This window comes from Cricetulus griseus, chromosome 5 (assembly GCF_003668045.3).
Source record: "Cricetulus griseus strain 17A/GY chromosome 5, alternate assembly CriGri-PICRH-1.0, whole genome shotgun sequence".
NCBI lineage: Eukaryota > Metazoa > Chordata > Mammalia > Rodentia > Cricetidae > Cricetulus > Cricetulus griseus.
The window spans coordinates 145099494-145114067 of NC_048598.1; the positions used below are offsets into that span (position 1 = coordinate 145099494).

General features: G+C 37.5%; 1 protein-coding gene across 4 annotated transcripts in view; it reads right to left on the reverse strand.

The window, feature by feature from the left end:
• The window catches only part of Mipol1 (mirror-image polydactyly 1), a 268571-nt gene that overhangs the window by 164376 nt on the left and 89621 nt on the right, over positions 1-14574 (reverse strand). For all 4 annotated transcript variants that reach the window (XM_027419671.2, XM_035445015.1, XM_027419670.1 and 1 more), the window contains exons 6-7: positions 8336-8369; positions 7906-8076 (exon numbers count right to left, since the gene is read on the reverse strand). In XM_027419671.2, the coding sequence (XP_027275472.1) occupies positions 7906-8076; positions 8336-8369 (205 nt within the window). The remainder of the gene's footprint in view (positions 1-7905; positions 8077-8335; positions 8370-14574) is intronic.

A 14574-nucleotide genomic window follows, 5' to 3' on the forward strand; every position in this document is an offset into this window, starting at 1 on the left:
GTATTTGAGTCCATGAAAATCCTTCTATTTAGCAATCTGGATGCCTTATTAATTTGGTTCAATGGTTTAGTTATGGGCCAAATGTGTCTTCTAAAGGAACTTTGGTCTCCAGTGTGGCAATGTCGGCGGGGGGTGGGGGGGTGGGGGTAAAACTTCTGAGACATGCAGCCAAAATAAAGGTTGTTACTTCACTTTGCTCTGTGGCACAACTTCCTGTCTAACCATGTGATCTCTTCCACAAAGTACTTCTGTTACTCAAAAGATGAGGACACCCAACCTTGAACTTGCAGTCTACAAAAAACGTATGTTAAATAGAACTCTCTTTATTAAGTACCCAGCCTCATACATTTTGTTACAGCAACAGGAAATGGAGTAGAGCATCTAGAGAAATGGAAGTTCCAGATATCTTTTAACTCCAGATATTTCTGCAATTTATTTAACATACAAGCAGGAACTAATCAAATGGCAAAGAAGAAAAAATGGAGGGTTGCTGTGTAAGGTATCTCGTGGATCAAATAAAATGCTAGATAAATATTTATTCTTTCAAAGAATGAAAAACATTTTTTTCTGAACTCAGTCTGAGATAAAAGAAATATGGACTCACTCATATGTGGATTTTAGACATAGAGTAAAGGATTACCAGCCTATAATCCACACTGCCAGAGAAGCTAGTAAACAAGGAGGACCCTAAGAGAGACATACATGGTCCCCTGGAGAAGGGGAGAGGGTCAAGATCTCCTGAGCAAATTGGGAGCATGGGGGTAGGGGAGAGGGAACTAGGAGAATGAGAAGGTGAGAACAGGAGGGGTGAGGTAGACATGATGGGGCAGGGAGGTTGAGTTGGGGGAAGAACAGAAGAGAGCAAGATAAGAGATACTATAATAGAGGGAGGCATTTTAGGTTTAAAGAGAAATCAGGCACTAGGAAAATGTCTGGAGAACTACAAAGACAATTATCCCATGATAATGAGATTGATGACTAACTTACATGCCATCCTATAGCCTTCATCCAGCAGCTGGTGGAAGTAGAAGCAGACACCCACAGCTAAACCTTGAGCTGAACTGGAATCCAGATGCAGAGAAGAAGGACTGATGAGCAAAGGGGTCCATACCAGGGTGGTGAAACCCACAGAAACAGCTGTCCTAAACAAGGGAGAGTTCTTGGTCCCCAGACTGACAGCTGGGAAACCAGGATGGGACTGATCCAGACCCCCTGAATGTGGGTGTCAGTGAGGAGACCTTGGAAATCTATGGGGCCCCTGGTAGTAGATCAGTACTTATCCCTAGCACAGGAATGAGCTTTGGTAGGACATCCCACATGGAGTGATACTCTCTGAGCCTAGACACAAGGGGGTTGGTCTAGGCCCTATCCCAAAGAATATGACAGAATTTGAAGACCCCCCATGGAAGGCCTCACACCCCTGGGGAGCAGAAAAGTTCAGGGATAGGTAGGGTGTTAGTTGGGTGGGCAGGGGAGGAGGGGAGGGAGAGGGACCTGGGATTGACATGTAAAATAATTTTCTTTCTCATAAAAATAAAAAAAGAAGAGTACAATACAAATAACTAACTTTGATTTGAAATATAAATTATCAAATACATCCAATTATCACTGAATATGACAATTTTCAGTATTTATGAGAATGATACTAAATTTTTCCTAGAATTATGCATAATCTGTATGTTTGGAAAATGTATAATTATTTAAATAGCTTTAAAGGCATAATTTGTATTTTTTCCAAAACTCAAAATCTAACTTAATCATGACAAAAATACCAAAAATTTAGAAATATTTTACAAAACACATATATAAAACTTTTCACAGAAAGGAAAGATCAGGAACTCGTCACAGAGCAAAGGAGCTGGGCAGAAACAACAATATATGCAATCTGATGCCAAAGATGGATCCTGGAACAAGAAGAAGACATTAATAAAAACTGTGAAATCTGAATGATGTGGATCGGAGTGACTATACCCATGGTGCTTGCTTCTTTTTATTAATAGTACTTTTATTCATTCTTTGAGAATTTCATGCTAGTTATTTTGATTATATAAAATTCCCCAACTTCTCACACAACCCATCACCTCCCCACCAACCAAAATTTGAGATTTTTCTCCCATTAAGTCAGTTTCTGTAGCCCAACTCCTTTGAGATTTCATCTTACACCCATCAATATGGCTAATATTAATTTAAAAGTGAGACCACCATCTGGTGAGGATGCAAGGGAAACTCTCATCCATTACTGGTTAGACTACAAACTTGTACAGCCACTATGAAAATCAGGGTGGCCATTCCTCAGGAAGATAGGAATCAATCTACCTTAAGATCCAGCTATACCACTCTTGGACATATACCTCAAAGATGCTTCATCCTACCACAGGGACACTTGTTTAAGCATTTTCATTGTATTTCTAAAGCATTTATTATATTCCTAATAGCTATAAGTTGGAAACAGCATAGATGTCCCACAAGGGATGAATGGATAAAGCAAATGTGGTACACTGATACAATGGAACATTATTAAGTGTTAAAGAAATGAAATCATGAAATTCTTACATAATAGATGGAACTAGGAAAAAATGTCATCCTGAGTGAAGTAACTCAGACCCAGAAAGACAAATATGGTATGTATTCAATTCAATGTGGATATTAGCTGTTAAGTCAATGATAACAAGCTACACTACATAGACCCATAGAGGCTAGATACACAGTAAGGGAATGGGAGGGATAGAATAAGTATGGATGTACTAGATGAAGGGGACTGGAATGAAAGTTCAAGTGGGGACAGTGAGGGAAGAGATTGAGGGAGGAAGCACAGGTAGAGACATCTAAAATTAAAGGCCATTTGAGGGGTAGTATGGAAACCTAATACAGTAGAAATATCCTAAAATATATACGTATATGAAGCTGTCCTAAATGAAATTGCCAAATAATGGGGGAGACAGAGCCTCAACTGGAAATCTCTTGATACCAAGTGATGCTTCCAGTATTGGGAATGGGTTACATCTAATTGATTTGCTGGCCAAAGGGGTCTTATGGAAACCCCCCCAAAAACCCAGACAGTTGCCAGGGCTGGTTGCTCTCCACAGACAGACAATAAGGACCATTGATGAAGACAATACCTATACAATTCACGGAACATGGAGAAATGGATCTGGTGCCTACCCAGAGTATTCAACACCATGGACTAGTGTTTTGCATACCAGAAGGCACTCTGAACAATACCAAAGGAGAAATGTAAACCCCAACCCAACTACAAATACTTTAATCTACAATGGTGTCCTGCCTTAATGATATGCTTGCACAATGGTGGCACAAAGCTTGTGGGAGTAACCGACCAATATCTTATTTGACTTAAGGCCCACTCCATGAGATTGAACCCATACCTGACATTGCACTGGTCACCAAAAATCTGAGACTAGATAGCCCAGGGACCTTGGGGAAAACCAAACATTAATTTCTACTAAAGGACACAGCAATAAGGATGACTCCTAATAACTACTATACTCATACATAGATCATTGCCTTGCTTAGCCATCATCAAAGAAGCTTCTTCCTGCAGCAGATGGGAATGAAAACAAAGACCCACAGTTAGACAATATGCAGAGAGTAAGAGACCTTGTAACACACAGTCCTAAAAAGGATATTTCCATCAAATCTGAGCCGTCAGGCTTCAGGGAACTCATAGAAGCAGAAGTAGAAAGAGTGTAAGAGGCCATAGGGGATGGGGGACACCAGAGGAAAAAAGCCTTCTAAATAAAATAGGACCAACACAAATATGTACTCACAGGGAATGAGGCCGCACACACAGGGTCCACACCAGATGCTGTCCTATAGCTGAAAGAAGAAGTGCATACATGCCCCATTCCTAACCCAGAGGATATCTCCAATTGTCAACCACTTGCAAATGAAACTTTAATTTTATCCAAGGGAGTCTTACTGGGAACAGAAAAGAAACTGAACAGCAGCTTAGGAGGTTCCTTGTTTAATGATGTCATGTTAGGGCTCTTTCTTTTTTCATTTTATTAATTTTATCTTTAAAAAATTATTTTTATTTTATTTCTTTTACCCACAGGTCACTTGCTTATACATTATGGATTCTGGTTTTGTGTTTTTATGTGATTCCTGAGTGTGCATAAAAGAGTGTGTTTCAGCATCTATATCTATTTTGTGCCTTCTTAGACTTTCTTTCTTCTGTTTGTTTGGTCCTATCCTGAAATGTTTCTTTTTATTTTATCATAACATATTGTATCATATTATTTTTATTACTAACCCTAAGATGCATGTTTGTTTTCTCATGAGATAGAGGTGATGAATCCAGATAGAAGAGAAGATGGGAAAGAACTCTGAGGGATAGATAATTTCTTGGATATTCTTATAAAAATAAAAGTTTTATAACTGAAAGTAGAAATTTTTTCATGATATTAATCTTCATTTAGGCTGGATTATAGATATAGATGTCAATCAATTAAAATGCTATATTTTGTAGTTTTAAAGAAGAAATGGGCAGCAGTCAATATTTAGCAAATACTATGCATTTATTTTTTCATGTACTTGAGAAAATAGATGATGAAATTTGTCATATTTGAGCTTATACTGTATTTTTCCAAGCAAGTAAAAATCACTTCAGCGATTTCTTCAACAGTAGATTTAAAATTGAATGCACTTGATAATGAACAAAAAGCTCAAAACAGGTGTCTAATTTACAAGTTCAATGACAAATATTAGACTTGCACATCTAGATTGGACAGATTCACCTATGGATCTTAAAAATATAAACCAGAACTTTTGTGCTGGCACACACCTTTATTTTCAGTGGAGGTTGAAGAATCTATGTCACTTCAAAGCCAGCTTACATTCAGTGAGAGCTAAGCAATAAGAACTTATCTAAAAAAAAAAAAAAAAAAGCCCAGACTTTTCCTGAGAGTTTTACCAAGGTATGGAGGGGGGCTGAGGAACTGGACTTAGACTAGGTAAAAAGCTTCTAACATGACATCATTGGAGGAACAGCGTTTTGCAGTTTTAGAATGACAGCAGACAGACATTAGAATACAGGCTCTTTAAGAAATAGAGTCCTTATGAACACTCAGCTCTCAGTTCAAGAGGCCTCACCAAACTCTAAGATTAGTAAGAAACATTTTATGTCCTCTGCCTTACAGAAGCTTCTCAGTTTCAGGAGGTCCCATTTATTAATTGTCGATCTCAGTGTCTTTGATACAGGTGTTATGTTCAGGAAGGGGTCTCCTGTGTGAGCAAAGGAGTCAAGACCATGCTGGGAAAACCCACAGAAACAGCTGACCTGAGCAAGTGGGAGCTTGGACTCCAGACTGACAGCTGGGGAACCTGCGTAAGATTGATCCAGGCCTCTGAACATGGGTGTCAGTTGTGGGGCCTGGAAAGTCTATGGGGCCTCTGGCAGTGGAACCAGTTTTTATCCCTAGTGCACAAATGGACTTTGGAAGCCCATTCCCTATGGAGGGATACTCTCTCAAACTAGATACATGGGGGAGGGGCTGGGTCCTGCCCAAACGATATGACAGACTTTGATGATCTCCCATGGAAGGCCTCACCCCTCCCTGAGGAGTGGATGGGTACTGGGAGGATGGTAGGGAGAGAGAATTGGGATTGGTATGTAAAATAAGATTGTTAAAAATTAAAAAAATAAACATTTTATGAATTAGAAAACGTGGGTAAGTGCTAATTGTGAACAAGACAGAAGTTACATGAACTACAAGTGAAGTAGAGAGGTGGTCTTTAAATGGAGGCACACAGTAAAAGAAGATATAAAGGGAGAAGGGAAAGGACACCAGTGAAATGCAATGAGGCTGAGAGATGATGAAATGGCTAGGGACATGCAAAGTTCTCTCTGTGAATGAAGTTGAGAGGTGTACCTAAGGAGAAAGAATTAAAATGTCCTTTATGAAGAACTACTAAAAGGTAAGACTGCAAAGCTATAATAGGAGACCATTTATTAACAGTGGTCCTAAAAGTCAGTTCAGTTTGCAAGATTGTATGAATTCCCCTTGCCATGCAAAGTGAAAGTGCAGGGAGATTAAGTAGACTTTGTTCCTGGTGAGTAAGACAAAAGAAAAGAAGAGGAAACATACTAACACTAAGCTATTTCCCCAGATATATTGCTGCAAAACACAGGGTGCTGAGAAATAAGTGGTAGGTGAGTGCTCAGCCCTAAACAAGTTATTCATGCCATCTTGATGATGCTCAGGTTACTCCGTGGAACAGGGAATACAAAGAACTTATGAGTCAGAAACCAAGGAGAAGGGCTGTGTAATAGCTTCTTGGTAAGACATAGCTGTTCCAGTCAAACTCACCGCAGATGTGGATGAGTGTACTGGTTTGAACAAGAACAGGCTCTTCAACAATCACATATGGAGAAGGGGGATGCAGGGAGCCCTGCCCCTCCCTGATGAACACTGCCTCTTAACAGACTAAGAGAAAGATTATTGTGACCCTGCCACCACACTCCAATGGGTAGTTCAATCCATTTGTAATACATATAGCCCTAGTTAAACTACATCTCTCTCTTGCTGTCTTTGCCTGTGTCTCTGTCTCAGTCTCTGTTCTTGTCTCTCTCTCTCTCTCTCTCTCTCTCTCTCTCTCTCTCACACACACACACACACATACACACACACACACCATGAATCTAGGAAAGTAACTGGTGGGTGATGTAAAAAGAGATTGGAGGGAGATAAGAATAGGTGAGGGTAACGGTAATCAGAATACATTACACGTATGTACAAAAGTGTTAAATAAACTTAAAAGTGTTAAATAAAAATAAACATTAGTTGATTATAGAGAAGAGAACTGGTTATATAAATGTTGGTGAAAATTATGGTGAGCCAAGGAAGCTAAGATACACAAGATGAGAAACAGACATGAAGAATTTGAGATTAAAAAAAAGAAGTTGGCAAGATTCATTGAAACAGGTACTGGATGTTGAGAACTTGCTGGAATCAAAGTTCCAGAGTAAATGAGCTAAGAAAGTTGGAGGTCATAAATGGGGATGCTTGGATTAGAAAATGGTAACAATCAAGAATAGGATATGACCACAAGGTAAATGCCATAGAGAGTACATGGCACACAGCAGGCAGAGGAAGAGACTGGTATATTGACAGGAGTTGAAAGAAGAAAAAGATCACAAAGCCAGCAATGTAACATCACATATGTGTCAACTGCAGCCACAGTGTATACTGAACAGTGCCGTCTTGTGAATGATTTCAAAGATGTGCTTTGAAGGACAGAAGGATAAAGACCAAAATACACTAAGGAGAAATCAGCATGCAGGCCCAGTGGTGTAACTGTTGTGGAGGAGAACTTGCAACTCCCTAAGAGGGTTGTTATGGATCCAGTATCTCAGGGAAGGAATCACAATTGAATTAAAGCAGGAAGACATAAGCATATTCATAAAATAATATGCTAATTTTGACCCAAAATATATCAACACAGGCTCTAGGAATAAAAACTAAAGAAAAAACAAAAAACAGTGTTAGTACTTACAAAACTGCAATACAAGTAAGAAATGTAACACAAAAGTGATTAATGTGTGCAAATACATTTTATTGTAATTTAACATGTTATAAAGCATTGTTTTACTAAAAATATTCACTAAATTATAGGATACATATTCATAAAAGTGGTGCAGAAACTCAAATATTTTAATCTTTTGAAACATCATGGTATTGCCTATATACTACAAACTATTGTGAATTAGGTATCAGATAAGGACAAAGGTGTGTGTGTGCAAAACTCCACAAAGAAACACATTTATTTATATGACAATAAAAGATTCTAAAAGGCAAATGAAGGAGATCTGGGTAGGGTTCACTGTTGAGGGATTTTAAAGCAGGGGAGAAATGGCACCTGTATGCTTTTCTGGGTACAAGCAGTTACCTGAGACAAAGCCGCATCCCGCTCTTCTATCACTGCATTCATTTCTTCTGCAGTTATTCTCTTTTTACATTCCTTGGTCTTGTAGATTCTATCCACAATTATAGCTCCATTCTTCTGAATAGCTAGCCCAGTGTCTGCATTGTTTATTCTGCTCAGTAATTCCTGTAATGTCTACCAACACCATTATATGTTAGTCAGACATGAGGTTTTAATATATTTTATTTAATATAGGGTTTTAATTAATAGGCACATGTGAATTGTAAATTGACTGAGTGAAGTTATTGAATTTTCATATTGCAGCAAAGATGTACATTATTAGTGTGTCAATTCTTCTTTTTCCCACATCTTAGTTCTTGAAACCCACTCAATTGAACTTAAGCCTCTAAGATATAAGACTGACATCAAGAAATCTCCTCAGAGAATGGCTTACCATGTCATTTTCTTCAGGGTTAATATTTTCTAGCCTAGAAAAAAGGGACACAGAAAGCCTGATCAGTAGCATTTCCTTAGTGCAGCAAAATGAGTTCGCTTTTTAAATCTTTAGAACCTCAAGTAATTTCATTCGACTAGTCTTTAGAGTCAACCATGACACTGAACATATTAAAGTGGCACCTGCTCGACTCCGTCTTCCAATAATGCTCTCTATCTTCTGCTCTGACTTCAGACTGTTAAGTTATTAATGTTTACTGCTATATATGACTACAAGGATCAATTGTTCATATGTGTTTAGATGAAGAAAGTTCCCCAGTGATAGAAGCACTCTTTTTCATCATGATATTTATTCCTATTCTTTCAATTCTGATCAGAAACTATTTCCTTTTTGTTTTTGGACACTGTCATAAGTAAAAACAAAGCAAGCATTTTTATTACGAAGTTTAACTATAGTCCCTCAAAACCAACGACAAATAATTATACTAAATTAAATCTGAAAAATCTATTGTTGAACTGACTAAAATTGAACCATACTTTAGATGAGTGCTTTTTTCTTTTTCATATTTATGGAATCATTCCATTGAAAGAGAAAGAATTTGAAATGCATTTTTGATAATAATTATCACATTTACTGAAATGCTTGTTAATATGGATAGATAAACTGAATAAATATGCTAATAGAAAAGACATTCTAAGTAATACATTTTAGAAAACAAAATTTAGGCAATGATTAAATTAGGTAAATTAGAGGACAAACTGTGATGAATATTAGTAAATGACAGAGATTTGAAAATAATTAGGATTATTTTTAAATTGTACTAAAAGTTTCCAGATAAATTTCCTGTCTCCTGTGGCCGTCTCTATATTTGCACTTTAGGGATTTAATATTTACCACAAAAGACATGATACTAAAAAATAATACACAATTGATAAATATGCTACAAAATTGTTCCTAATGTCACAATTTGGGTAAATCTCACTACAGTCGTGGAAAAAGTCGTTTTTAAACTTAGTAATTTATCAGAAAAACACATAAGCAGAAAATGCTACGTCTGTACACACTGGCATACTATGACTCAACGGTAAGATTTAGTCACCCTAATTATATAACACAGCGGCTTTCCAGTGTCTAGTAGCTGCTTCCATTCACATCTCTAGAAGAGCAAATATTCTTGTCTTTTATAGAGTTTCTCTGAAATAAATTACATTTTCAGACACACTACTTAATAAAAGCTTGTTCAACAAAAATTTGGGAGTAGACACTTGTTCTGTACTCATTTCAAAAGCACAGAATTCTTGCACTATTGTCACAATGAAAGTACTTGAATGCTGATAGCATTTATCTTCACTTACTGGTTAGCTAAATAAAATTTTTAATGGAATCACATGCAGTAAAACATCTTAGTATTAAACTTTTGCAGGTGAAACCAAAATAAAAGCTGAGCACTATAGTTTCCAGGAAAAAAATCAGATATTTAAATTTTTCATAAACTTAAAATGGGAAAGGAAAGATAACAATCAAACATTTAGACATAGTAATCTTTAAGAGATTTTGCTAGTTATAGATTAAAGCTTCCAGTTTTAGTTTCCATCAAATAAAATTAACAATAATATATGAATGTTACCTCATTTGTATATTTTAGATAATCGACAGAATACAATGCATGTGGGATTTCTACGTAATGCTTATAAGTTATTTGGGGCTATGGCAATATGAAAAATTGTTACTTTAAGAAGAGGACAGAAAAGAGTTCAAATGTTATGAATAGGCAATTCTTCACATTTTAGAAACAGTTGAAATAACTGAATTTAGTCTAGTATTAAAATGTGCAACTAGCTTATAAAGTCTTGGGTAGGGGTTTATCACAGACATCAAATGTTAATCCCATAATATTATCTCAAATTAAACAGAACGGGAATCTGTAGTGTTATGTTGTACTCTTTTGGCTTTATAGCCCTTTCGAGGGGCCAGTCACCTAGCTCCCAAATAACTATACATGAAGGCTTATTCTTAGTTATAAATGCCTGGCCTTAACCTGGCTTGTTTCTAGCCAGATTTTCTTATCTTTAACTATCCCATCTATCTTTTGCCTCTGGGCTTTTCCTGTTCTCTTACTTCTGTAAATCTTACTCTTCACTCTGTGGATTGCTGTGTGGCTGGATGGTTGGCCCCTGATGACCTCCTCTCCTTGTTCTCTTGCTGATCCTCCTTCCTTGTTTCTATTTATACTCTGCCTGTCAGCCCTGCCTAGCCTTGCTCCTGCCTCACTATTGGCAATTCAACTCTTTATTACGACCACCAGGTGTTTTAGACAGAAACATTAACACAGTTTCACAGAGTTAAACAAATGCAGCATAAATAAAAGTCATACACTTGAAAATAATATTCCCCAAGAGAAATCAGTAAATATTTTCTTTTAGGAGGCACATACTAAATATATTTGAATTAGTTTATAGTCTCTCTTACCTCCTCAATCTTGCCTTTGTAATGCTAAAACATTTATAGCATTAAAACAAATGGGCAAGAGAATGGCTATGGCTGGGTTTTAATAAAACTTTATTTACAGAAATAGGTGACAGATTGGATGTATAACATATTCATTGTCTCTCCCTGAAACAGCATATTAAATAGTGAGACCAGTTTTTTAATATTATTACATTAGAAGATGGAAGTCAGTATATTTGACATAATTTTCTGAACTGGGTCATCAATTGTCTTGCTAAATATGAAGTAAGAAATGAACAAAATAATTTTCAGAAAATCATATTGAGGCCTTCAACAAGTAAACCATGCACTGTGTCATTTACCATCACACCAAAATTAGACATTCTATCTATTCAAAAGAAATAATATAAAACAACAACATAAAATATATAAGGCCTTCTGTTTTACATAAAAATGATCTTAGGCTGGTAAAATTTACTGGAAGTATGTACAAAATAACAAGAAATTCTGATTTAATTAAAGGTTTAAAGTAAAGGGTGATATTATATAAAATATAGCCAGTAAACAATTGACTATCTCTCACTAATATAGGGCTTGCAAGTAAACAAAAAAAATCTTAGCCATTTATAAACTCATAATAATGCCTACTGAAGTGTAACTTCACATAGTTATGATAATTAGTTAACAATTTTGCTGAAGTAAATGTTCATGAGCTCAAGTTTCAATTGATTTCCTATACAATGCAAATTCTAACTGACAACTTTGCAATCTAAGTGAAAAACCCATGCATGAAATGTCACATTTCTTGAGTTCTTCCTTGATCCATCAATATTATCTTTTTCTTTACTGAACGTTAGTCCAAGAGTATGAGACAGAGCAATGACCTCAAATAATAAGTTTGTGATCCAAAAATACAAATAAAAACATTTGGATCCAGTAAAACATTCTGTAGATATAAATTGATTTTAAAACATATTTAGGGAGGTAAAGGTACTGGAATAACTACATGATTCTTTAATAAAAGAGAAAAGTTGGAGGAGTAATACATGATTTTAAGGCATAAAAGAATCAGCAATTAAGAGTATATAACACTGGCAAAGAGGTAGCCATATATAAATGGAACAACACAATTTAATCTACAAAATAACCCATATGCATATGACAAAAGTATGTTTGATAGAAGTACAAAGAAAACCATGGTGTAATAATAGGCTTTGCATTCTATGGTAATGGAGTGAGTGCCAATACACAGAAGAACGAAAGTAAGAAAAAAGAACACGTGTACCTTATACTTGCTGAAAAACTGAAAATGGACCACATATTGTCATGGCTTGAAACAGAACTGTTTCTCATAGGCTCATGTTTTGAGTGCTTGTTCACTAGATGGTTTGCAGTGGCTGTGGAAGCTGTAGGATTGGGTGTGGGTTGGGGTGGGACTACAGGCTCAAGCAGGGCATTAGGAATAGAACTTGAAAAGCTATATACTAGGCCCTGTTCCTTACACTTTCTGAGGCCTGGTCTACAGCAAAGCAGCTGGCACTGCCAAATGCTCTTACTTCCATGGACTGAGCCATTCCACTGTGACTTTTTTTATCATCAAAGTACTGGAATCTACTGAACTGTGGGCCAACACAAACTCTTTTTTTAAAAAAATAAATTTTATTTAAATTAGTAGAGAAGGTCTCCCATCACCAATTTTGTTTTGTTTTGTTTTTGTTTTTTTGAGATAGGATTTCTCTATATTGCTTTGAAGCCTGTCCCAGAACTCACTCTGTAGACCAGGCTGGCCTCTAATTCACAGAGATCTACCTGCCTCTGCCTCTTGAGTGCTGGGATTAAAGGTTTGCTCCACCAATGCCCAATGAATTTTATTTAAATTAAAAACAATATTATTTCCCATATCAATCCCAGTTCTCTCTCCCTCCCATCCTCCCATGCCTCCCACCAAACCCCCCATCCCATCCCCCTATTCACTCCCTAGGGAGGGTGAGGCCTTCTATCAGGGATCATCAAAAATCTGTCAAGTCATTTGGTGCAGGGCCTAGGCCCTCCCCTGTGTATCTAGGCTTAAAGAATACCCGTCCATGGTAAATGTGCTCCCAAAATCCATGCACTAGGGATATATCCTGGTTCTACTGCCAGAGGCCCCAAGGACTGCCCATGGTTCTTAGCTGACACCCACGTTCAGGGAGCCTGGTTTGGTTCTACGTTCGTTCCCCAGCTGTCAGACTGGGATCCATGAGTTCCCACTTGCTCAGGTCAGCTGTTTCTGTGGGTTTCCCCCAAATTCTTTTTTTCTTAAGATGACTCTATCAGGTATTGTGGTCAAAGAAACACAAAGGTCAGTGGAGATCTGGTGCAGTGAAATAGATTTGTCACTGTGATGAACTTAACATGAGGTTCTTAGGCTTTTGGAAAGTGCAAGAGTTTGAAGAGATAAACTATAATGACTTAAGAAGTCTGTAAGTATTATTTAATGGGTAATTATGGTAGAAATATAAAGACACCACAGCAAAATGCATGCAGTAAAAGCTTAGCTTGTTAGCTTTCAGCTAGAACATGACTCTACTGGCAACTGAACGATATGCCATTTGTGTTATCAGTGGGCAAAGAATTATCTCTGAGCAGGTCCTGAAAATCTGAATAAAAATGAATTTAAAAATATGGGACTAATTATTTGGTGAAGAAAAATATCAATGGCATAATAACCATCCCATAGCATAGTCATTGTTGTCTACTGGGTTTATTGTAAAACTCATGATAAAGGAGTTGAAAATCACAATTTGGCCAGAAAAGGGGCTCCCATGCGATAGGGCTGGGGATGGTGACATTTAAAGGTACAAAGTAGATCAAACAAAGTAGGCAATGTTATTAAACAGTTTAGCATCATTAGAAATGCTGTGTTCTTTCCACTGGAGTAATAAGAAGGGTACTTTATGAAAAGATGGTATCCAAAAATGAAGCCTCAGAGGTACTCTGCTTGAACTGAGCTCCTTAGAAACCTTGGGTCTCATTAAGCAGCCATGGCTTGCCTACGACTCACTAGATAGACCAAGCTGTCCTCAAATTCACCAAGATCCACCTGCCTTTGCCACTGGAATTATGGGAATAAGACATATACCACCATGCCTATGTCTAGGTAACTTTTGTCTCAAGTTCAGTGCCCAATCAGACAGAGGTCTAAGTGGGTTGGCAACAGAACTTGGTGTCTTCCACATGATGCAGGTTTTGCAGACATTCAGAATGTATGAGTTATGAGGTCCTTGAGTATTGTGCAGCTCCTTCCTCAGAACTGAAATATTCCCTCCTGGAGGGAGGCACAATAAACTTGTGAAGTCAATGAGACTTACAGAATTTACAGATCCACTCCTGAAGGCTTTATAAGCATTAAGGACTGTTTGGGAGAGGAGATTCTCAGACAAGCTGAACTACAAGCAAGTTGCACAGACAGCTCTGGGGTGTAGCTTTCGGGAGTCATCACCCATGCTGAGGAGGGCTTTTTAGCTATGTAGCTGTCTTTGAGCCACCCATGTTCTCTTTTTTGTTTTTTTGTTTTTTGTTTTTTCAGACAGGGTTTCTCTGTGTAGCTTTGGAGCCTATCCTGGCACTCGCTCTGGAGACCAGGCTGGCCTCGAACTCACAAGCGATCCCCCTGCCTCTGCCTCCCGAGCTCCTGAGTTCTGGGCTTAAAGGCATGTGCCACCAACGCCCAGCCCACCCAAGTTCTTTTATGCTCATAATCAACACCTTGAAACTGACTTTATGTTTATATGACACACAATTTTAAAAGT